Source organism: Aquila chrysaetos, chromosome 16, assembly GCF_900496995.4.
Source record: "Aquila chrysaetos chrysaetos chromosome 16, bAquChr1.4, whole genome shotgun sequence".
NCBI classification, from domain to species: Eukaryota; Metazoa; Chordata; class Aves; order Accipitriformes; family Accipitridae; genus Aquila; species Aquila chrysaetos.
The window spans coordinates 14,539,915-14,562,476 of NC_044019.1; the positions used below are offsets into that span (position 1 = coordinate 14,539,915).

The following is a 22,562-nucleotide window of genomic DNA, read 5'->3' on the forward strand; positions in this document are numbered from 1 at the left end:
AAATTCCTTCTTTATTGAACAGGGTGAAGACTTGGGATCATCTTATAACCCAGGTCTGAATTCTTCTCTGCTCCTCTCATTGCTTAAATACTCTAACCACCTGGTAACTACTGAATAGACTGCAACCCCACTCAGTATGTAGATAGGGTTATTTTAGTCCCTTGGGCACCTGGACCTCCAATTAGTTCATCCCCCTTCTTAATTCTTCAGTGCCAGGCAGCAAGAGCCTTCAGGCCAGAGCTGGCACCCTATAAGCAGTAGCAGAACCCCATGCCCATTATTTATCACAGCCTTTGAAAAAATGAGACTCTAATCTAGCCTGGGTGTATTTCATTGCAAGTGTTTCTGGAGATGTGTCCAAGCTTCACAGAGGTGATTACTGCTGTTGCTCTCTGAAAAGAAATGCTTTAATAGCATCATGTAGACCCGATAAGAGGAAGTTCCAAAATCCACTGTGAAATACAGTACAGTCCCACCCAACTCTGGCTGGCCTTTCAAATGTTCTTCACCTGGGCTCCAAGCACAAGTTCTGCCGATTTCATACGATAACTGTTGAAAGGCATCTTACATCTTCATCAAAATAAGCATTTATTTTGAAACATTATTATAGATGCAATATATTTTGTGCGTTTGTATCTATGATATTGTGCCCACTTAGTTTATTATGCTTTCTTACATTACTACTTCTCTAATGAGTACTTAAGATCTCTTGAACTTATTTCAGTTACAAATCAACTATCTGTCCAGGTTTGCTCATCCATGATTTGTTCTTCTGATCTTCTAACATTTATTAGGAGTAAAATTAGTATAGCTGAAAGTAATTTATATAATGTGAAGCCCCTCAGCATGAAATGAGATACAGTCACTAAAGAACAGCTCTACTCTTGGAGCACAAAGAGGTAACTGCAAAGAAAGCATGTATCTGCATCCCACACAAAAGTTAAGACACAACATCAGAGACATCTAAATTAAAGTTTTTTCACAAAGTAAAAGCAAGCCAATACATTCAAGAACATGTCTGACTTTGAAATATTTTATTTTTGTTTTAACCATCACGTCAATCCAGTTGCTCCAACTGAATTTTGACCTCATTGTAATACACCATTATCATCAACACACTATTAATTCTTGAAGATTTGTGACTGACATGGACCTTCCTACAGGTATTTTTCTGTACAACATTAAGCACTTCCTAGTGTTGGAATTCTGTTTTTTGCTACTGTTTTTTAAGACATGGCATGAAAAATTTGTTTAATGCAAATCACTCAAGTCAGGTTTCCTTTCAGGACATTTATTACTAGATTCACTTGGAAAGAAAAGTTGAAGTGTGAAAGATTAATTTAGAGATCTGAAAGCGATCAAGTTTTACTTAAGCTAGGCAGGTACAAGGTCCAGCCTGTTCCCTCAGTTCTTATGATTCTGCCTATTCACCAACTTTGGCCCAAACAGTTTCAGAGCTCCAGAGGCATTTGCAGAAACAGACAATGACTTTACAGTTTTCAGGATTCTTTAAAAGATGACACATTTTAAAGACGACACATTTTAAAAGCTTTATGCAAGTGTAGAAGAGAGGTCTGCCTGAAGGTTATCAAACTACTAAAAAAATCAATAATTTAAAAAAAAAAAAAAAAAAAAAAAAAACAGCAAACTTTATTCCAAAATGGAAAAGTGAAAAAACAAAGCAGTTTGGGATAAGAATTTGCGAGAAACATCAACTAAGACCTATAGCCATGCATAAAAGAGTAGAAGGTATGCTTAAAATTGAATATTTAAACTTTTGCTGTCGACATTCTTGAAATTTTATATTTTGTAACTATGCATAATTTCCATTGCATACTTTCTCTAGAAAGTTTTCAGGTGTTCTTTTGACTATGAGAGAACTAATACAACAACTATTTCTTGCATTGCCTTTTATCCTTCAACTTCATAGTCTTTGAAAGCATCTGCCTGTAACAGCACAAGTTTTCTGTGGCATACAGGCAGGCTTCAACAGTATGCCGTACAGCCTTAAAACGAGGACAAAGATCTCATTACACTAGGATGTAAAATTTTCCTTTTTGAGATTCTGAGGTGAATGAGTAGGATGTAATTTTAATCTTTCAATACTAAGAGCCTTCCAGTTAGCTGCAGATTTTCTGCTCTAGTCCATCTCTTCAAATCAGCACACATATTGTAAGGGACAAGTATCTTCTATAGTAATGGTGACTTTAAACATTGAAGACTCGTGCCTGCCACAGCAAGCATTTCAACACAACAAAATTTGAAGTGTTTAGCCTGTTAGGAATTTTCAGCAGTAGTTTGAAACTTACTTCCAGAAAGCATTTGTTTTTCCTGTCCCAGGTTCTTAATATGCTTTAGCTCTGGAGTTTTTTGTTTGGGTTTTTTGGTTGTTTGGTTTGGTTTTTTTAACTTTGCATGAAAAACAGATTGGTATGGAAGTAAGTTACAAGTTTAACAACTATGTAAACTACACCTTAACTGCTGTCAATTATTCTGATAAACATTTCAAAACTCAAATCCCATATCCCCTGGGTACAAGAAACTAACACAAAAGTTTATTTCCTGGCATTTACTTGTACTATACCAACTTTTTTGTTCTGTTGACATAAAAGACATTACCTTGCTTTCTAAACTACTTTCAGATGACTAACATAACACAAAGGTAAAGAGATCTATTGCACAATAAATCACACACCCGTCATACAAAGTTCCACACAAAACACGTTGGTTTATCTATATGTACACAGAGTTACAGGAAGCAAGAAAAAATGTTATTGCAACAAGAACTGACTAATAGGATGAAATCTAAGTCTGTTATAATCACAGTTTTCTAAGCATGTTATAGAAAAATTTTCATAGAGACATCACTAAACTGGAAAAAGAAGATGATAACCTACCTTGCTGGTTTAAAATAAATTTAAAAAAGAAAAAAAAAAAAAAAAAGCTGTACTATTTCATGTATCCCCAGATTGGTGCAAACTCCAGTCCATGGACAGAGCTATAGCAGCTTGCATCTCTCTTCAAATAAGAAGGGCCAAAACAAAATCATTGTTCTAAGCTTTTAGAGCATGTTACTGAAACTCTTGCACAAAGCAGATCAGGTTGTTCTTTTGTTTTGTTTTTAATACATATTTTGCACACAGGCAACGATGGATTCCACTTCCCACACAGAGTTTACTAGGATCTAAAGAGAAAACTTCCAAGTCTAGGTATTCAACTGTTTAAAGAGTTTAATAATCGGAGTTAGAAATAAGCCAGGAAGTTTATCCTATTACATCTGCAGAGGGCAATGAAACCTAATTCTTGCCATCATAACTACATCCTCCTTTAAAATCTTAGACATGTGATGAGTTAGCACGAGATACTTGCTACCCATTTCATTCTCCCTCCTTCTAGATTCGTTCTTCCCTTCCTTAAATATTAGGCCTATTTAAAAAGCAATAAACTTGCATATAAACCCTTTTCAAGAGTTGTTCCAGTAGCACAATGCATCTTAAAAGTCTTTTTTCTAGCTGGTTGCTCTGAAGCAGAACATGAAACCCACTACTCCCACTAAAGGGATTTTCACTTTGCAAAAAATAACCCAGGGAACTAAACAATTCTTATGACAAAAAATTTCTCAGCACAATTTGCACATCTTTTTGGAAGCTGCTTTATTCAGTTAAAAAAAAAAAATAGAGCTAAGGAAAGAACTACTTCTTGGTCAATAAGCTGGTGCAACCCTCAAAAGCAGAGAGAGTTTTACTGGTATAGACTGCTATATTCGTAGAGCAATTTTATCATACACTATATATATACATGATATTTTTCATATACTGAAGAGGTTCATAGGTAATAGTTTTTATTTGAGTAGTATTATGCTTCTCTAAACCCTTCTATTATTCCTCCACATTCAGATAACACACTTCTCAAAAGCTCCTGAAAACAATATGTATTAAAGAAATTAAAAGCTTTTGGAGATGACACAACCCTAATCACAATTTATAAGAGTCCAGTCCACACATCAGTCTTGCATTTTGTGCTATAAAGCCAGACGATGCAAACCCAGACTATTCACTATTAGGTAGGTCCCATGTCCAATGCCAGCAGGCTGACTGAAGAAAAACTAGAGATTTCATGTCACTAACTAAAATTACTCTGAATTACTTTGCCTCATGTTTCTCCTTCACAAGCATGACACAGCCTCTACAGAAGAGCTAACACAGAGGATCTCTACCCTTGAGCAAAGACATTTAAGCCTGTCCACTGCTGAAAATAAAATGAACCAAAAAAAGCCAAGATACAAATTCCTCAAGCAAATGCCCACCACTGCAAGCTGGTGGCTAAAGAGTACATCATCCTGCTAACCCAGAGATTACACACACAAAAAGCATCCATAGATTACCTCAGCAAAAGAGCAACAAACAAAAAACCTCCAAGTACAGAAGAGATACAGGACAGGTAATTTAATGGCATCTAGGCAGCAATCCACATCTTTAAGTACATCACTAGAAGAGCAGATTGCCTTGCTGAAAGCTCTTTGCTAGAAAAACTGCAGTTAGAGACAGTCTTTAAAATGCTCAAACCAGAACCTGGTGTAAACTTAAAGCTAGGTCAAACCCCATAATAAGTTGTCATACTCCTGTAGTCCTTTGAGACCAATCAAGGTAGAGCCCCCTTATCCTGAAGGCCTGTATTAGCTATTTTAGGAGTTTTTTTCTTCATAAAAATAATTAAATGATGCAGAACATAATGGACAATCGAACTTATTTCATGTAAAAACATAAATAACTTACTAGATGGTCCACATTTCATACTGTGAAGTCTCCTGTTCCAAGATAGGGATATTGCAGTAGATGAAGCATTATAAACCATCATTCCAGGCTCCTTTCAGAAAGAACAAAGAAATCAGCAGCTATAACCAAGATACTTGAAAAATCTCTTCATGGTCTATCAGTAAATTTACCATTTTTACTAAGCTCACTGCTTCATATTGGCTTACTAAAAAGTTATGAAACACCACCATTGTAAAGTAAAAAGTATAGTCCTTCTACTGAAGACTCCAGTAAAGGAGTAAAGTATATTATGCCTGAAGACAGCAGGCAGATTTTAAGCCAGTTAAGCCAAAATGCCTAAAAGTGCATATACAAACACTGTCCTCTGTGCTGTTCTCCATACTCCTTTTACTCTCAGTTACATGTCATGTGTGTTTAACATAATTCTCAGTATAAATACTCTGCTGTTTTGGAAATTCTTACCACTCAGTTGCAGTTATTTAAAATCATTTTAGAGTATATGCTTGCATAAATCACTGAACAACATCATAATAATTAACGAAATGTCTTATAAGGTCCTAAATTCACACTCTTTTCCAAGAACCTGATCCAAAACCCAACAAAAATCAACAGGTTTGTTGGTGTGGTGGTTTTTTTTGTTTTGTGGTGTTTTTTTGTTTATTTTAAAAAAAAAAAAATCAAACACCCAGGTTAGTTTTCAAAACATTTCCTACCATCTTCTCCTTAATCTTTTCCTGTTGTTCTAACATTTAAAAATATATGATGACTAAAGCTTTTACTCTCTTGTGTTTCCTTTCTCATAAGCACTTCTGCCTTCAACAGGCAGCAGCAAGGTATCTTGAGTTTTCTTGTATTAATTCTCAATATTGTGGTGAATGAAGCTTTCTTTTTCTCCAATAAATTGCCCTTCGGAATCCCAGTGTTTCTAGTCTATTAGACTTTGTAATCATTTTTATAAATTGTTATGTCATGATAATGTTGACTCCCCCCCTCATTCCTGCCATATTCGTCTACTAATCCAACTTCCATCTACCAGTGGTGCCACTCACAATCCCTCCATTCCTTTTCCAAATTCAAATTATTTACACAGTGGCACCTGTATCACTTCTGAACCAGAAATATACTGAGTCTTACCAGAGTACCATGACAAGAACTCAAATCAATACTTTGAGGGAACCAAAAAAAAAAAAACCAAAACCAAAAAAACCAAACCTACAGGTTAGTTGTTAACAGCTTAAAGGTCAGTCATGGTCACTAGTCATCCGACAGCTTCTAGATAAATTGGAAGGACAACATTCTTTCACACCATTTTACCCAAGGATGGTGTATAGTTTCGGTATGATGTGTGAACATGAGTTCCTTCCCATTTTCTTGCAAGTGCAAAGTTTTAGCTCTTTACTTAAAATTTATGACCTTGCCTACCCCACTTACAGAGAATTGAGACTAGGTGCAAACCCAGTTATTTATACAAAGAGGTGCTGTAAATAGGATTTTGGAAACTGCTCTTTAAGACGCAGCTTTGAATGCTCAGGTTCAAGGAAACTTGCAAAGACAATCCATCTTAAAGGGAGCATTTTAATGACTGAAAGAAATAGGACAGCACCTGAGCATGTATAGCTTGTTTAATATTCCCCACAATTTTTCTCTGAGAGGAAACAATATCCAAAATGATTTATGTATTACTCAAAATAATTTTCACACCAGCTCTTATAGGAAATATGCTTTAAGGAAATAATACTAACTTGTGGTTTTAGTGTGCACAAAACAACCAGTCCTGTAAAATGTACTGTCATACAGAAGGGAAAGCAGTGTCAGCATTGATCTATAAAGGTGCCTTAAAGCGTTCTTCAGAGCTTAAATACTTACATTTCCTTAAAAAAAAAAAAAAAAAAAAAAAAAAAACCAGCAATACATCAAATCACAAAAGCCAATTCAGCCTATATCATGTATCTGAGAAAACAGAAGAGCAGGCCTGCTTAGCTAAGTTACAGAAAACAGTTGATATTTTGTCATATGGTTATATATGAAGCATCTAATTACATTTACCTGGTTTACTTAATACAGTAACACAAATGTTACAAACATTTCATATTATTTCTTCACCTCACGAAGAGCAGCAGCTCTATCTTCTAAAATGTTCATATTTTAGTGGCACATTAATTATAAAATACAGTTTTCATTAAGGAAAATTCAGTGACAAATACAGTATCTGTTAAAAAACAGCATTAGCTACAATGTATGATGTCGACAGCGATACAAATCACCGAGCAAAATATTTCCAAAATAACATTATAAACAACACCAGCTATGTCTACATAATTTTACCTATGGCCTTGGTTAGATTTACTGCATTTAATTTTCATGGCCTAGTTTTATCATTCAAATTTCTCAGTCCTGTGCACAATTCTGCACAGTATTTTTAAAATAGCAGGTCTTTTCTGTGTTCTAAATACCCATTTAGACATTTGACTGACAACTGATCTCAGAAGCTATGTCATTAACTAAGTCTTCATGGACGTAAAATTCTGCAGACGGCTTAACCACCATTGCTTAGTGTTGCTTTATCTCTTCCTCTTGAAGAAGTTTATTAAAAGCAAGAACTTGTAAAAATGCATTATTCTTAGTTTTAGACAGTTCAAATGGCTAGAACAACTACTCTTCAGGTTATTACCTTTTTAAAACTAACACTGAATTTTTTTTCTTACTTTCTCCTAAGCATATTTCTTACTGAAGATTTCTGCTCAGTTGACTAGTATAGAAGGAAACAAAGTCTATTACTGTATCTTGAATTCTTGGGGGTGGGGAATGTCAATCCACAAGCATTTGCTCTTATTGGTGGTCGATTTTGTTACCTGTTTGCAGTTATGTGGCACATTTTTCTCTCTGCTAAGCTCTTCCCAGAAAAAGCAGGGAGAAATCAGAAAAAAAGGTGACTCCTCTGTAGAGCTGTGAACAAGGGCTACAAAGCAAACTTCCCTTTTCCCACCCTCGAACAAGGGAGTGGGAACCACACACCCTAATTACATTTCAGCAACACACCACGAATGATATAGTCGGGTTGCCAAGATAAACCACATCCAAAAACCAGTACTGAGTTGTCGTGATCTGATACTGCCAGCTCATTTACTTTTACCGAGAAAAGGCTCCCACAAAGCGATTATTGCTGGATGAGCCAGACCAGACCTCAGCTTTCCTTGGAACAAGGATGCTTCATCTGACACATAACTATTTCTGAATGAGCTAAAGCTCATCAGAAATACTGACAGTATTGTGGTAATGTACAGATATATGCAGGTAAGCTATGACAAACACGTTATTCTGATGACAACCAGAACACCCGTCCCTCAGACCGGCGCCGCCAACCACCCCTCAGAAGGGTCACGCCAGGCGGCGGCGCAGCGCGGGAACGCCAGGCGCCATCTTGGGCCACGACCGACGGCACCGTATCGCCTCATCAGCCCTGGTCGCACTGAGATTCGAGGCAACCGACCGCGGGAAGGGGCTGCTCTCCTCGCGGGGGGCTCCTCAGAGAAAAGCCGCAGGTTCCGGCAGCCTCGTCTCCCCAAAAAGGCGCCGCAACGCCCGGCCCCGTCGTGCCCGCCCGCCGCCCCTCACAGCGCCTGGCCCGCGCCCCCTACCTGGGTCGCCGCGGCGAGGCCACCCCCTCTCCGAAGTCCCGCGGCACTGCCTCGGCTGAGGGCAAGAGAACAAGTCAGGGTTTGCTCGGCCCGGGCAGCCCACCCCGCCTCAGGGCTGCTGCCCGCCCGGCCGCGCACCTCAGCGGCGATAAAGGAGCCCCGCTGTACCCCGGCTGGCTCTTACCTGGGGAGCGGTAGGTCATCGCCGGCAGGCAGCTGCGCCCGGGCGCCCCACGGAGACGGGACTGGAAGGCAAAGGCGGCAGGTTAGCGATGGTCAGGACTGCCCTGTCCTTCTTTCCTTCCTCCCTCCCTCCCGTCCCGTCCCCGCGCCCTGCCCGGCGGGAGGCTCACCCGGCAGCAGCCAGGCGCACAGCAGCGCCCCGAGGAGGAGCCGGGCCTCCATGCGGGCTGACGGGCGGCAGCGGCTTCCCGCGGAGCTGCGGGCCTCAGCGCCGGCCGCTACCTGCGCCCTAAGCTCATCCCGCCCTCCCGGGCGGGGCGGCCAAGGGGTTTATCAGCCGCCCGCCCGCCTTCCGCCCCCGGCCCTTCCCCGAGCACCCACCCCGGACACCACCCCTCGCTCTGCAGCGGGGCTGCCGGCCCCAGGCCGGCTGCTGTCCCCACAGCGGGACAGCTCCGGCCCCACTAACGCTTCTCCCTAAGTGCCGGTGCCGGGCGCCGACCTCGCCGGCTCCCCACGCTTATTTCCACTTTTCCGCCCTTCTGGGGTTTAGGAAACGATTAGCGTCACGGCTTCTCAGGAAGAACTCAAACCTCCGCGGTGGGGTGCGGTGTTAAGGCTGCGCCCCGCCTCTGACGCGAACGAACCCGGGGCTTTGCCTTTGCTCCTGGGAACGTCGCAGGGCTGAAAGCTGCCTGTTTGCGGAGAGCTGCCTGCTTGTGCTGAGAGGCAGCGAACGTGGTCGATGCTTAACACGGACCATTGGCCCCGACCCACTGAAAAAAAGTGTCAGAACTTGAGTAATGAGAGGCACGAGTAGGACATGAACTGAATGCAGCATGCAGCTAATGTGTATGGATTATTTCCATAGCTTCTGATAACTTTTTGTTACTATAAATTGACGCTCTTGAACTTGGAGCTCTCTGTGGACCCTTTTGCAGGTTCTTTTTTTTTCCTTGTGATTAAATTTTGCTGTCTGTTTTACCTTCTTTCCATTATTTTTCTCCCCTTTTCTCTTCCCTCTTCCTATTGCTTTTGCCTTTTTTCTGTTCTTTTCCCTTTCCCATCTGCTGCTGCCTCTCTCCCCATCATTCTTCAGGTTTGCATATCTTATAACAGAAGCTTTAGAAGCTGCTCATACCAGGTGAGAAACTGTCTCAGATGAAAAGGGGCCTTTTCTGACTGCTTCGGGAAGTCTGTTAACAGTAAGTCATTAAAAGGATCTCTTTTCTGCCTTTGTAATTTGTCCCTGTGGATTGTGTTTCTTGCTGCAACAAGTGTTTCATTTCTAATGAAATGATGGAAAACTAGTGATGTTTTCACTGAGAATTCTGTTCTCTCGTGTAAGTGTTGGATGGAGAATGTATATGAGAGAAAAGAAAATGAGACAGAAAAGATATTCTTTAACTTTAGCACAGCCTTTTCCCAATAACCCCAAACAGATTTTTAGAATTATGTGCTAGGCTCAGCCTGTAGCAGAGCCCAGCTGCTCTGAATGCACTATGCACTTGGCTTCGGTGCACTTGCTCTGATCCAGGTTACATTAATGGAAGTAGAGAAAGTAGATCAAAAGCAACAGGAATCAGTTTACACAACACACATTTTAATGTATTTCTTTGCCTACTAAATGGGCTGTCCACTTTATTCATTTTCCCTTAACGCCACCAATAGCAAACAATAACTGAAACTAGTTTAAAGCTAATTTAGATGCAATTTGATTTCTTGGTATGAAAGATTTCATTATCTAAAACTAACAAACAGTCATAATTGTACTGTCTTTTAATATGACATATTTGAAGTAATGGAAACTTCAGAACCATCTCATAAATTTACTGATTATCAATCTTCCAGTTTTGGAGCATGGGATAGCTTTGTGGGTTTGTTTGCTTTGTATTTGTGCACAATAGAGCACAGGAATTCACATAACAGAGCAGACTAACAGCCCACCAGGTTCATTATCCTTTCTGTGGTGTGTCCTGTACCTGATGATTGAGAGCAGTTTTCACATCACCAAATGAAGTTAATTCCACAATGTTTTACTACATGGAGGAGTTTCTGACTCCTGGAAAATTTATATACATGATAAAAAAAAAGTTACTTTCTTTCAAATGTACATAACTTTCAGCTTGTAAAAGATCTATTCCTGTAGTCTTCTAGAAGCGATTGATAGATATCAATGACTGTTACAGTCGATATGTAAATTTAAAGGAAACATACATAGTATTTTATGTGTCCTTTAAATTTCATGTACCTCCTCCCTTCTCTTTTCAAATATAAGACAATTTTGTTTTGCATATGCAGGGAAGAAATTCTATAGCTGTGTGTCTGATGCTTGGATAGAATAGCCTTTCAATATTGTGTGGTACTGGAACTTAGGTAGAAGACAAATGATTTGCATACTAGTAGTTGCACTTCTAAGAGAAAATTGTTTTCTGAAGACAGTTTTTGTATTTGTTTGTCCACAGCCTTAAAATGCATTCCTCTTTTATTCCTGACACCTCATAGGAGAAAGGGGTAGTATACATACCATTGAAATGTTCCGATACAGCAAAGCCATCTTCTGAAAGGGTTAAGAGCAATTTCTAAAGGAGCTGGTGTAGCTTACAAAGGTTATCACACAGAAATAATAAAACAGATTCCAGTTTGTATTTGGCACTATGGAATTTTTTTATCATCCCTTTATATGGATCCATACAAGTTTCCACTCTGTTGGAAGGAGTAGGTAAGCTACCTGTGCTTACGTAAACCCCGTTCTCTCTGGAATTATATGGGTAAAGCTGATTCTTCAGGGAGACTAAGGGACATAAGTTAGCAGGTCTCCTCCACTCGCTTCTAGCCTTGATTGCAGAAGTCTTTGTTGTTGTGTATTACATTAGGGAATGTGGGAGAAGAACCAGCCCAAGACAAAATTACCTAAAAGAGATTAGTCTGAAACAGGCTCCTTTTCAGGTACTCTGACCTTGATTCTTAGGCAGTTACTCACAGATATTCTGTAGTGGGAAAGGCTGGTGGAAATCAGACTTAGACAGCGATACATCAGATTCACCCTGCTTACCTAAAAATAAGAATTGAGATTGTTTGCAGTACAGCAACGTGTTGAAGCAAATGGTTCTTCTCCCCCCTCCCCCCCAGGTGTTAGCATGCTTTAAATTTCACATCTTCGTGCTTTTCTTAACTAGTAGGGCTAGTGACATACATACCTACAAATACAAAAGAGCAGTTTGGGTATGAGCTCCGTGCTGTATGAGAAGCACCAGTTGTAAGAATCAGCCCAGGGAAAAGTCCAGGTGACTCGCGGCGCGGGGGGGGGGGGGGGGGGGGGGGCTTCTCTTTTTCTTTTCCTTTTGCTTTGGCCCGAAACAACCAAAGCCGGGGGTCGCAGGGAGGTTATCGCTGCCCGGCGGCTCGCACCGCTTACGCGGCGAGGTAGGGCAGCGGCGGCGGCGGAGGCCGGGGGCCGCGGGCGCTGTGGGCGGCGGGCGCGCCTCCCACCGCCCCGGGGCGCGGCCTCGCCGGCGCAGCCGCTCCCCGCACCGCCCGCACCCGCGCAGCACCCGCGCACCATGGAGCGCCGGGTCGCCCGTGAGTTCCGGCACAAGGTAAGAGAGCGGGGCCGCGGGACCCGCCGGTGCCCGGGCTCGCTTCGCCACGGGCTGTGGGCAGAGCTGCTGCCCCGCGGCCCGGAGGGAGGCGAGGCGGCGGGCTGGAGCGCGGCTGCCTGTGTGCCAGAGCGAGCGGCGGGGAAGGGAGAAGCTCGGGGCGCTTCGCGCTGCCGCCCCAATGGCGCGGAAAAGAGGGTGGCAGCCAACTGTGAGAGGGCGATTGTAAAACTTAAAGCCCTTGAAAAGGCAGGGACAGAAGAGGAAGAACGTTCCCCCGTGCGTGAGCTTTTTCGGGGCTTGATACAATTAACTTTATTTTAATGTCACGTAAAAAATGTTGCACCCAGCCCAGTTCAGGGATGGCAAAAGTGCAGGTGCTGAAGTCCAGGCCCAGGCAGGTCACATTCGCAGTCCTGCGCGCTGCCAGCCGCTGCTCAGAAGACGTCGGTTCCGCCTTAACATTCACGAGTGCAATTGTGCATGTGCAGTCATGTGCAAATGCACTTGATACATGGAGAGGTTCAGTCTGCGTGGCACGTCATTTTGACATTTACCCAGTCAAATAAGTGCTCAATAGAGCTCAAAATCCTACGAGCAAAGTAAGCTCAAAAAGCTCTATTTAAGGACAGGAGGGGAAGGAATGATTTACACATCTAAGAGATGTTTTTCCATATCCATTTAAGACTCTCTCACACTAAAGTTTTCAGTACTGTTTTGAGGTGGTTTGTTTTTGGGTTTTTTTTTTTGTGGGGGAGGTGCATTGGGTTTTTTTAGTCAGCTAGGGAATGGAGTTTCTTCTAAGTAGTGCAATGTTCTGTTTTATAGAAGTATCACCTGGTAATAAAACCGTCAAAGAATTGTTGTAATGAAGTAGAAGAGCTGCAAAAAAACACCTATATGGCAAACTGAAGTTCAAAAACATTAAGGACCTGGGTACTCTGTAGTGATGACTACAGCCATCTAGCAAGTTATTTCTGCCTTGCTACCTATTACTGTGTAACTCAGCAGTGGGTTGTACAACATATCTATAAAGACTCTGGTTCCTAGGCACATAGTTACCATCTTGAACTTTAAACCTTTTCCCTTTCACTGCTGCTATAATTCATAAATCATTCTAGTCCCACCCCAATAACGTAAGACTTACTGTCAGTGTTTGTTGGTGCAATAAGTAAGATGCATATCTGAGTGAAAACTTCATCTGAGTAAGAGGATACTGGAACAGGTCTTTTCTTTAAATTATTTTGTATCATCCTGCTTCTAGTGGATTCTGTGGCAAGTTTAATGTCTTGGATACTTTTTCTGTATCAAAACAGTGAAAATGCTCAGCCACAGGATCTGAGTTTCCTCAATTATTTGCTGCTTCCATATTATTTTTTTCTTAGTAATTTTAATCAGTTCTCCCTATCAACCAAGCAGCAATGCAAAATATAAAATATATGCAAATATATTGGCCAGTTCTTCCATTTCCCTCAGTTTTTCAGAGGCTGTGTAGTTTAAATAGAACTTTATATTATTCTTTGAAAGCTGACAGAGTGGGCTAGTGCTACAGTAGTGCATTACTGTAATCTGAATATTTTCCACACCAAAAAACACCCCCCCCAACTTCTATTCTGCTGAATAAGCTTATATAGTCATGTTGCCAAATTTTATTTTTCTTTTGTATGTAGGTACAGTTTTTGTGATGACTCATTAATTTTTATGAAAAACAGTGCAATTTATATAGTGAGAAATAGAGCATAAGCAACTCTCTGTTTGTGTTCTAGGATTGTAAACTACACAGCTACTATGAAGATACCCTTAAATAATCACGGAAAGTTTGAGGTTGGAAGTGACCTCTGGAGGTCATCTGCTCCAACTCCCCTGCTCAAGCAGGGCCACCTCAAGCAGGTTGCCCAGGACCATGTCCAGATGGTTTTTTAATATTCTTGGTTTAAAAGCTGTGAAATCATCTATCCCATACCTCCACAGTTATTGTCTTGAGAAATAGAGAGATACTAAAATACTTTTCTGATCCAAATTACATTGTGTTACCACTGATTTTTTAATTTTTTTTTTCTTAACATGTGGGGGCATGTTTCTTAGGATTTGTGAAATTAGAGTGAGCTCTTAGAAGCTGTTGATAAGCTGAGGTAAAGTGTATGTCTAAAGTAAGACTCTGTCCTAAGGAGTTAATGAATTATGAAAATGGTAAGAGATGCAGGTGGCTACAATGAAGTGATAATTGATGGAATAGAAGGCAGCAGAAGAAGAATGACCTAATTAGAGAGATGGCCCAGGAAAATTAACCCAGCTGTAGCATTCTGAATATGTAAGAAGTTACTTGGGTGTTTGTTTTTGTTAGAGTACCAGCAAGTTGCTGGTACAGGAATCAAACAGGAGGACTGAATGTTTTGTGAGAAGAAATGGCAGAATTTAGATATGGCCCTCCAGTTCCTGAGAGGGAGTGGGACATGTGTCTGTCAGCTAGCATATCAGCAGAAAAATGTAATGTTGTTATTGGCTGCTCTGCCAATCAGGAGAAAAACTGATGATGGTTTTGCTCTTTGCTGTGTAGGGCTGATGTGCTTATTTAATGTTCTTCATGAGACGCTGCTCCTGCTGTATCTTAGCTAGCACTAGGGATTGAGTTCTGTATACCAGAACCAAAGCTGACTTATATGTTGTATTTTTCCTGATGGGGAAGGGAAAAATGGATGTTGGACTTAGTTTTACATGTATCACCTTGCCTTGAGTCTGTGTACACTATTGGTGAACCAGTTGGTTTTGATTGCAACCATTTATTTCCTTTTAAGGCATACTTTTTCTTCTGTGTTTTGAAATTCACTATGAATAAATTGGTTTACTCAGCAGTGTTGCTGTCAAGCAATCTTGTCCTGCATGTAGCTTTTTGGCCTTTAGGTGTTTTGAAAGTGTCTTTTTCCAGAGGAGACGTAATAGAAAACCACCTGTATGTGGAGTCTTGCTGGCTTAGAGAGCCAAAAGGGACAAAGGGAATATGAAACATGGTTTGTGTTATGTTCTAAACTAAATACATTGCAAGTCTAGAAAGAAAGGGCCTTTCTTTAAGTATGCAAATTGGTCCTCAGACTTCACGTCACAGTAATATTAGCCTCTAGGTCAGATGTAAATTGTTTTCCTAAACATTAAGCTTGTCCAAATGTAAAAGTAATGTGATGTGACCTCTCACTCCAAATAAGATCAGCAGGGGTCTTAGTGTCACTGAATATAAATTGAACTCATATAAGAATTCTTGGGCGGGGGGGGGGGGTTGCTTTATTTTACTGTAATTATCCAAGAGCAGGCATAGTAATATGACACTGGTTTAAGTAAATGTACTATTAGTGGGGGAGGAAAGAATAACTAGCAAGTTCTGTCAGTTAAGAGCTGGAGCAAAGAGAAACAGTAGTGTAGCAGTTTGCATAATGTTATAAGTGAGATCCTGAAATCAGTGGTTTGGATGACAGAACATAGATTATAATTATCTCGGTGTGGTGGTTTTATCTGTGACAGCATGTGCTATATTAATGAATGGCCAAAAAGGTTTCTGAAAACATTTATTCAACAATACAGTGATTATCAGGTAAGGCAAATACGATATTATTGTAATAATATTACTGCTGAAGGAAATGTAGCATAGAGAATACATCAGTATTTACCACCTTGCCCAATTGTTGTAATACTGATTTTAGAAAGTCTTTTTATAAGTCTCACATTGTGAGGTAATACTCTACTGCAAAAAAGTGTTTATCTTTAAAAAAAAAAAAAAAAAAAAGTCTTTCCTTATTGAAATCTTTGCTCTATGGCTTAAGAATTTGTGAATGTCTTGTATGTTCAACAGTTGTGGCTATTTAGTCAGAGATTTAGAACAATATTCTTGGGTTTTCAGGTTAATCTACTAATTGACAATGAAGCGGAAAAGGATTACCTTTATGATGTGCTGCGGATGTACCACCAGTAAGATCTAGCTTTATATATGTTTGTGTAGAATTTTACTAATGCTTTTAAATGTGAAGAGTGAATAATTAAGATTTTAAGTGGTCTTTCTACATGCTACTAGAAAAGCAGTTGAAGTGATAGCTTTTATTTTGTTTAATGAAGTCTTATAATTTTACAGTGTAGCTTGCAGACACAGAAGGAGCATATCTGTAATCACCCAGAAATTATGACTTGGCAGTTTTGTAAAAGAATTTGGTGGATTCGTATTGGGGGGGTGGGGAAAGCACTTGGATTATAAAACTGTTCTTAGGAAACAGGAAGAGAGCATTAATCAAATTCATTAATATTTCCAAGTAATGCTTACTTGCAACAGAGGCTTTCATTGAGTTTGCTTTTCAAAGATTTTTGCTAACTACTTAGATAAAAAATTCTTTGCAACTTTTTTATCTGAAGGCTGAAAAAATTTAGTCTGGGAATCTGTTGGTATGTTTAACAACTCTGTCTTATTATGACATAATGGGAAAAAAATGGTAAGGTGCTAGGCCTATTACCAATCCTTTTACTGAACTGATTTAAACCACCATTGCTTAGGACCTGTATCATTGCAAATGAGATCAGTATCTGATCCGTTGTTTTTCACAGAAGATGAGAATGTATTTTCCACTCATCATAGACAAGTGGCTCTGACAGACATTGTTTCCATTCATATTTTAATTAATAGCATCTCAGCTGAGTGAAACATAGACATTTCCATCTGATGTTTGCACTGAGCTATAGTTATGGGTGTATTCAGCTGCATATCTGATTCAGTTTCACTCATGTCTGTCTAATTGCTAATCCATTCATACAGCCTGTTGTTTGGAAAGCTGGTTGATTCAGTAGCTCTTAATTATTTAAAATCTTCTTGCAGTTACAAAATTAACAATGCATATAGTAACTTTTCTTCAATTTCCAAAATTGCAATGACTTGAGCAAAACTTCCAATATCTCTGTGAATGTATGTTGATGATGTATCACTCTTTTGGAATACAATATGAAGTATTCCAGGGCAAAAATATGTGCAATTGCTGTTGGAATTAACGTTGAATGTCCGCTTCACTGTGAATAGCATTTCTAAAAGTATTTGACCTCTAATCCCATGTAATATGCATTCCTGATCCATATTGTCAATGCATATGCCTCAGAAATATTGTATGCCAGGAAATGTAAATTTTAAGAGAGGGAACAGCAAATAATATAGCCTAAGTTTAACTGGAGGTTGTGTAGGAATAGCTCCACTGAACCTTAGAGAGCTGTTCTTCCACTCTTGCAGCTGGGCAACAAAGTACACTTTCTAGACCTCTAACTATCTCAGTGCTGACAATATCAAGGAGGCTACTTTGCCTAGCTCTCATAAGACAGATGTTCACAGTGGTTTAACTTCTGTAGATTTTGTTTATTGGTTGATGGCCCTTCAATTTTGATTGAAAAAAAATTTAAAATTTAAAATAAATCTTTGCTCTAGTTACTAAGCTTCATGATTTTTTTTCCTGGATCAAAACAATTTGTCAGTCCCCGAAGTTCAGAAGAGGAAGGAGCTTGTAACCTAGATTCACTTAGAAGGATTGCTAACTAGTAAGGAAACAAAAATCTAGTAGGCAGGTATATCTGATCTAGAAAGTTATTTCCAAACAGTTCCATAAATCTTTTGGGGACTCTGAAATTAAAGATGTCGTCTATAAAAGTAATGTGTGTGACCTTAAAGGCAATATTTAGGAGATTTCAGTTATTTTGAAGGAGGTAGTTGTTATTCTTCTTTGCTTATGGAAGGCTTGCTTTCTCAGAGGCTATTTGGCTTTGGTTAAACCAGTATCTGCATAAGTAACTTTTTTAGTAGGTTGTAGGGGCATGGAAACATTGAAGCCACATGTACAGCAAGTTATTAAATGGTGCTTTGCATTGGTGTGTTGATTACCTGTGCTTGTTTTCTCACTGTGTTTTTATAGATCTATGAATCTCCCAGTGCTTGTGGGGGACCTAAAACTTGTGATTAATGAACCCAGCAGATTGCCTCTATTTGATGCTATCCGCCCACTTATCCCATTAAAACATCAGGTGGAATATGATCAGCTTACACCCAAAAGATCACGGTAAGAGAATGCAGAGCAATGCAGCTAAGTTAAATACAAGCAGGAAATACTGACTGAGTTTTCAGACAAACTTCAAGTAAAATATCAGTCACCTGTGTAGAGCTGGGCATAATTTTTTTACTTTTGCTATGTTTGCTACAAGAACAGTTTTGAGCTACCTGAAATTGATTGCCAAGTAGCTTAATCTAATAAAAGCAGTGTAAGGGAGTCAAAAGCGATGCTTTCCAGGTGAAACAATCTTTTTCTCATTTTTCCTGCATTTAATAATAAAAAAATTCCTGTAGCTCTAACCTTTTAGAAGCAGACAGCTTCAATGGTTGCAGATGTCTTTTCTTGTGAAAAATACTTGATGGCTTTAGCTAACATACATCCGTCCAAACTTCAGTCAGCTTGCTTTTTTTCATGCCTAAATGTTATAAAAGAAAAATAATGTGTAACCTTCATATGAAACATTATTGCCACAAAGTGTTATGCAGCTGAATAGTCAAGTATGTTCTATTTTTGCAGAAAGCTGAAAGAGGTGAGATTGGATCGTTCGCATCCTGAAGGACTTGGAATAAGTGTGAGAGGTGGAGTGGAATTTAGCTGTGGCCTCTTCATCTCCCAGTTAGTTAAAGGAGGACAGGCAGACAATGTTGGACTTCAGGTAATAAAATTATGTTCATGGCTGCTCTCTGCAGAAAGCCTTTTGCTACAATGTTAGGGAAGCAGCCAGTAAGAATTGTTCTTTAATATTTAGAAATAGCTATTGCTAAGCTCTTTGTCACTTGTAATAAAATTCATAAAATATGTAAGTCAGTGCCATATTAAATACCATTATACCAATGGTGAATCAAGTTATTAAAATTATTCTTTCCTATTCACCAATTTTCATGATATGTAAACTTTTTTTTTTTTATTTGGGATATGATAACTTTTGAAGATAGAAGGGCTTTCTGGAGTGTTTATACTTCATGAGTAGCAACAGTTAAATGTAAGCGGGTGGAAAGAAAGATCTCTAACTAGACTGTGGAAAAGTGTTTTAAGTTGCCAAATTCTGATTAAATGTAGAACAGAGCATATAAATACTAAAAATGATAATTCCACCTTGCACAGATATAATTTGTGTAATGAAACGTTTATCTGAACTTCATGTATAAATGCTGGGGGTTTTGGTTTATGCAATGGAAGTGCACAAAAGAAAGAACCTATTTTTAACCATTTCCAGTATCCTTTGTACTGCATGGAATTGCACTTTCAGTGATTGAATTTTAGATACATGAACTGTAAAAAGGCTGGCAAAAATAATTATGTGTAGAAACACATTTTTCCTAAATTGGTACTTATGCAATTTGTATTAATGAAGTTTTGGGTGTTTGGTTTTTTTGAATGTGTCGTTTTTTGCTTGTATATACCTTGGTGAAGAGAGAAGTGAGCCATTGCTATGGCAAATGTCTGCATCTTTCTATGCTTTCGAAGCTGATAAGGTGTATTAAAGGTCTGTGTTTGAGTAGAAAGGCTGATATGCCTGGCTAATTTCAGCTTGTCAACTGAATAGTTGCTGGAAGTATTGATGTTTAAGGATTATATTTAATTCTAGTCCAAAATGTATTAGACTGGCATGATTCATTACAGTGTTTAATTAAACTAATGTGTTTTGTAGATATGCTTCAGTGTAACCCTGCGACTCTTTTAGATTAAAAAAAGAAAAAAGCTCTGTCAACAAGGCAGTCAAAGTTAGGTTTCCATGTTTGTATAATTCTTGCTGAGAGCTTTCTAAAATTTATTTAAATATTCCTGTCTGCATACATGCATGTGCCCTTTTGTTTGTGCATTCGTACCTATATATCCCATTCACTAATTCAGATTCACCATTGAATTAGTCCCAACTTCTGGCGGCCTGCTCTGGACAGGCAAATGACTGGCTCCCTGGATGCTGTTAGAAGCTCCTTCTTTCAACAAAACCACAAATTCAGGGAATATGCCCCCACAAATTCTGTATTTAGTTAGAATTGAGAGAGTGACATAGGACATCACACTGTGCTGGATGTGTTGGTAGCCTACTTCTAAGTATGGGATTTGCTAGTGGGTAACTCCAGAGAAGGACATCGATGCACCTTCCTAGAGTTTGCACTACAAAAGCTTGTGTACTTTGTGTGCTACGTTGCACAGTGAGAATGGGAAGTGTAGACAAGAGAGTTGTTCCTGGATTGTGATCAGCTCAGTAGAGAGATTCCAGCTGCATCCTTCCTCCACTGCTAGAAAACTGAGAAAAAGACAAAGACGGGTCACTTACGTGGTTTTTGAAAACATCTCCTGGAAAATACTGGAAGGCATTAATGATGCTGAGCAATAAAGGACTTAATAGCCACTGTCTTAAACTGTCATGCTAGTACGTTCATCTTAATGCTGTGTTGCAGCTCTGCTTCTCTGCTTGTTTCAGACTAATGTATTGACATGATAGATAAGGAGTTATGCTCGGTTGTTGGGCTACTGTAAGGATGTCAATTTTCAGTACGCAAAAAGGCCGTACTGGCTTTCTGTAACTGAGGCCATTGTACTACATGTTGGTGACAGAGAATGGGATTGTAAAGGATCTTTGGGCTGGCTTCTGCAAATTGTACTGCAACTCAGAATGTGGTTGGAATTGGGCAGACAAAGTAGGGACAATAAGGGGGAAATATGCTTGAGACTGACTATGACTTTATTCGAGTTAGATTGTATGTATTAATATGAATAGATGGTGCTTCACAGCTCACGTAACTGTCTGACTTGTTTTATGTGTTCTGTTAAAGCTCAGCCTAAAGTGCCCTCATAATAGGTGGCACCAGGCGCTTTCTGAACCCCACTGAATAACGAGAGCTGACAGGCAGTCCATTGTTCTAAATTGCTGTCTCACAGTAAAGCCAACTGCTTCTGAAATTTCACCCACCTGCTTTATTTGACTAAATCTCTACACATTTTCTATCCCAAAAATGCTGTCTGAGAAAGGTATAATGATCTTCTATTATACCATCAGTTTTACATCCTACTGCTTTTTAAAAAAATTCAAATTAATTTTGCATGATTTCTCCTTGAAGTAGTTTCCAAGTTACGCTACAATAATTGAATAATTCTGAAGGCTTACTGAGGCATTTGTAGTTTGACCTTTTTTTAACTACAGTTTCTCTAGAAGACAAGTGTTTTGTCCTTTCATGAAGAAATGTACTTCATCTTCCCACCCTCCCCACCTCCCCACCCCTCCCATCCCCCACTTTCTGATACTTATGTCTGTGGGGATTCTGCTGAATACAAAGAGTTGGAGATTGGTATGAGTGATGAACGTGGAAGAAGTATACAAAATGAGAAATTTGAAACAGTGATGATGTTATGTAAAAATGCTTCAATTTCCTGGAAGCACTAAATATTATATTTCTTATGTTAAAAGTTACAAATAATAGGCATTTTACTTGGGGAAAAGTTAGGTTTGCAGCTTTTCTTTTGACAGTCCATCATCTCCCTGTTTGATAGGGAAAGAGGAAACAGTGATATATAATAACAAAATAATTGTTACTGTTCTACTCTGCTCAATCCTGCAGACTTTTATCTCTACTGCTTCTGATTCAGACGGTTGGTATACAGTGATACCAGTACAAAAGTAACAAAATATATGAAAATAACTATTAATTACTTCAGTGTATGGACACTCTTTTGCAAGAAAAGCTGTTCAAGTGTCCTAAAGAGGAAGCAGTTTGTTACATGCCTGTGTCTCCTGTATTTTAGCCTAGACAGGTATTTCTAAAGCACCTTCAGTCATACATTGTCAGTTAGTAACAGAAAAGTCATTCAGATGAGTGAAGAGTATTAGACTGTATTTTTGTTTCATTTCTGAAGCTCAGCAAAGAGGAGTATTAAGAATATCTGTAAGGGAAAAGCTCATTCCATATGGGAGGAAAAATTAAAATATGATCTTGGCTGCATTTGTAATTTTGTAATTGTTTGCCTCTTAGGGAGATGATGTAATGCTAACAGATGTGACTTGCTTAATGAATGATGACATCCTCAGAACAACACTAGTTCTGCTGATACAGAAGCTATATGGACACTCACAAATGGCACTGCCATTTGCAGTCCTAAAACTGGGATGTTTCTGTGTGTTACGGCATTGCAGTTAGTAACAGTAGGTTAGGTTACCCCTTTAAAAAGCTGAGTTTGTGCAAACCCAGGCTCCAGGGTCTGTTATAGCCTGCATGATGCGGAAGATGTGAGTAAAGGAGGGATCTTGAACTAAACTAAAAACAAACAAAAAACCCTAACCACCAAAAAATATATAAGATCAAC

General features: G+C 39.4%; 2 protein-coding genes across 11 annotated transcripts in view; one reads left to right on the forward strand and one right to left on the reverse strand.

Annotated features, from left to right (window-relative positions):
* Positions 1-8,893, reverse strand: part of OTOG (otogelin) — a 110,958-nt gene extending 102,065 nt beyond the window's left edge. For all 3 annotated transcript variants that reach the window (XR_003926878.1, XM_030038772.1, XM_030038771.1), the window contains exons 1-4: positions 8,767-8,893; positions 8,598-8,658; positions 8,414-8,468; positions 4,776-4,866 (exon numbers count right to left, since the gene is read on the reverse strand). Coding sequence is in view for 2 of the 3 variants with exons in the window: in XM_030038772.1 (XP_029894632.1) it covers positions 4,776-4,866; positions 8,414-8,468; positions 8,598-8,658; positions 8,767-8,818 (259 nt within the window). In the remaining variant the exon portion in view is untranslated. The remainder of the gene's footprint in view (positions 1-4,775; positions 4,867-8,413; positions 8,469-8,597; positions 8,659-8,766) is intronic.
* A 3,039-nt stretch (positions 8,894-11,932) lies between these two features.
* The window catches only part of USH1C (USH1 protein network component harmonin), a 52,747-nt gene continuing 42,117 nt past the window's right edge, over positions 11,933-22,562 (forward strand). For 2 of the 8 annotated variants that reach the window (XM_030038775.1, XM_030038778.1), the window contains exons 1-4: positions 15,594-15,778; positions 16,085-16,152; positions 18,120-18,263; positions 18,771-18,909. In XM_030038775.1, the coding sequence (XP_029894635.1) occupies positions 15,710-15,778; positions 16,085-16,152; positions 18,120-18,263; positions 18,771-18,909 (420 nt within the window). In that variant the 5' untranslated portion in view covers positions 15,594-15,709. Of the gene's footprint in view, positions 12,196-15,593; positions 15,779-16,084; positions 16,153-18,119; positions 18,264-18,770; positions 18,910-22,562 lie in introns of those variants that run through there. The other 6 variants (XM_030038780.1, XM_030038781.1, XM_030038779.1 and 3 more) reach the window with 5 other exon arrangements.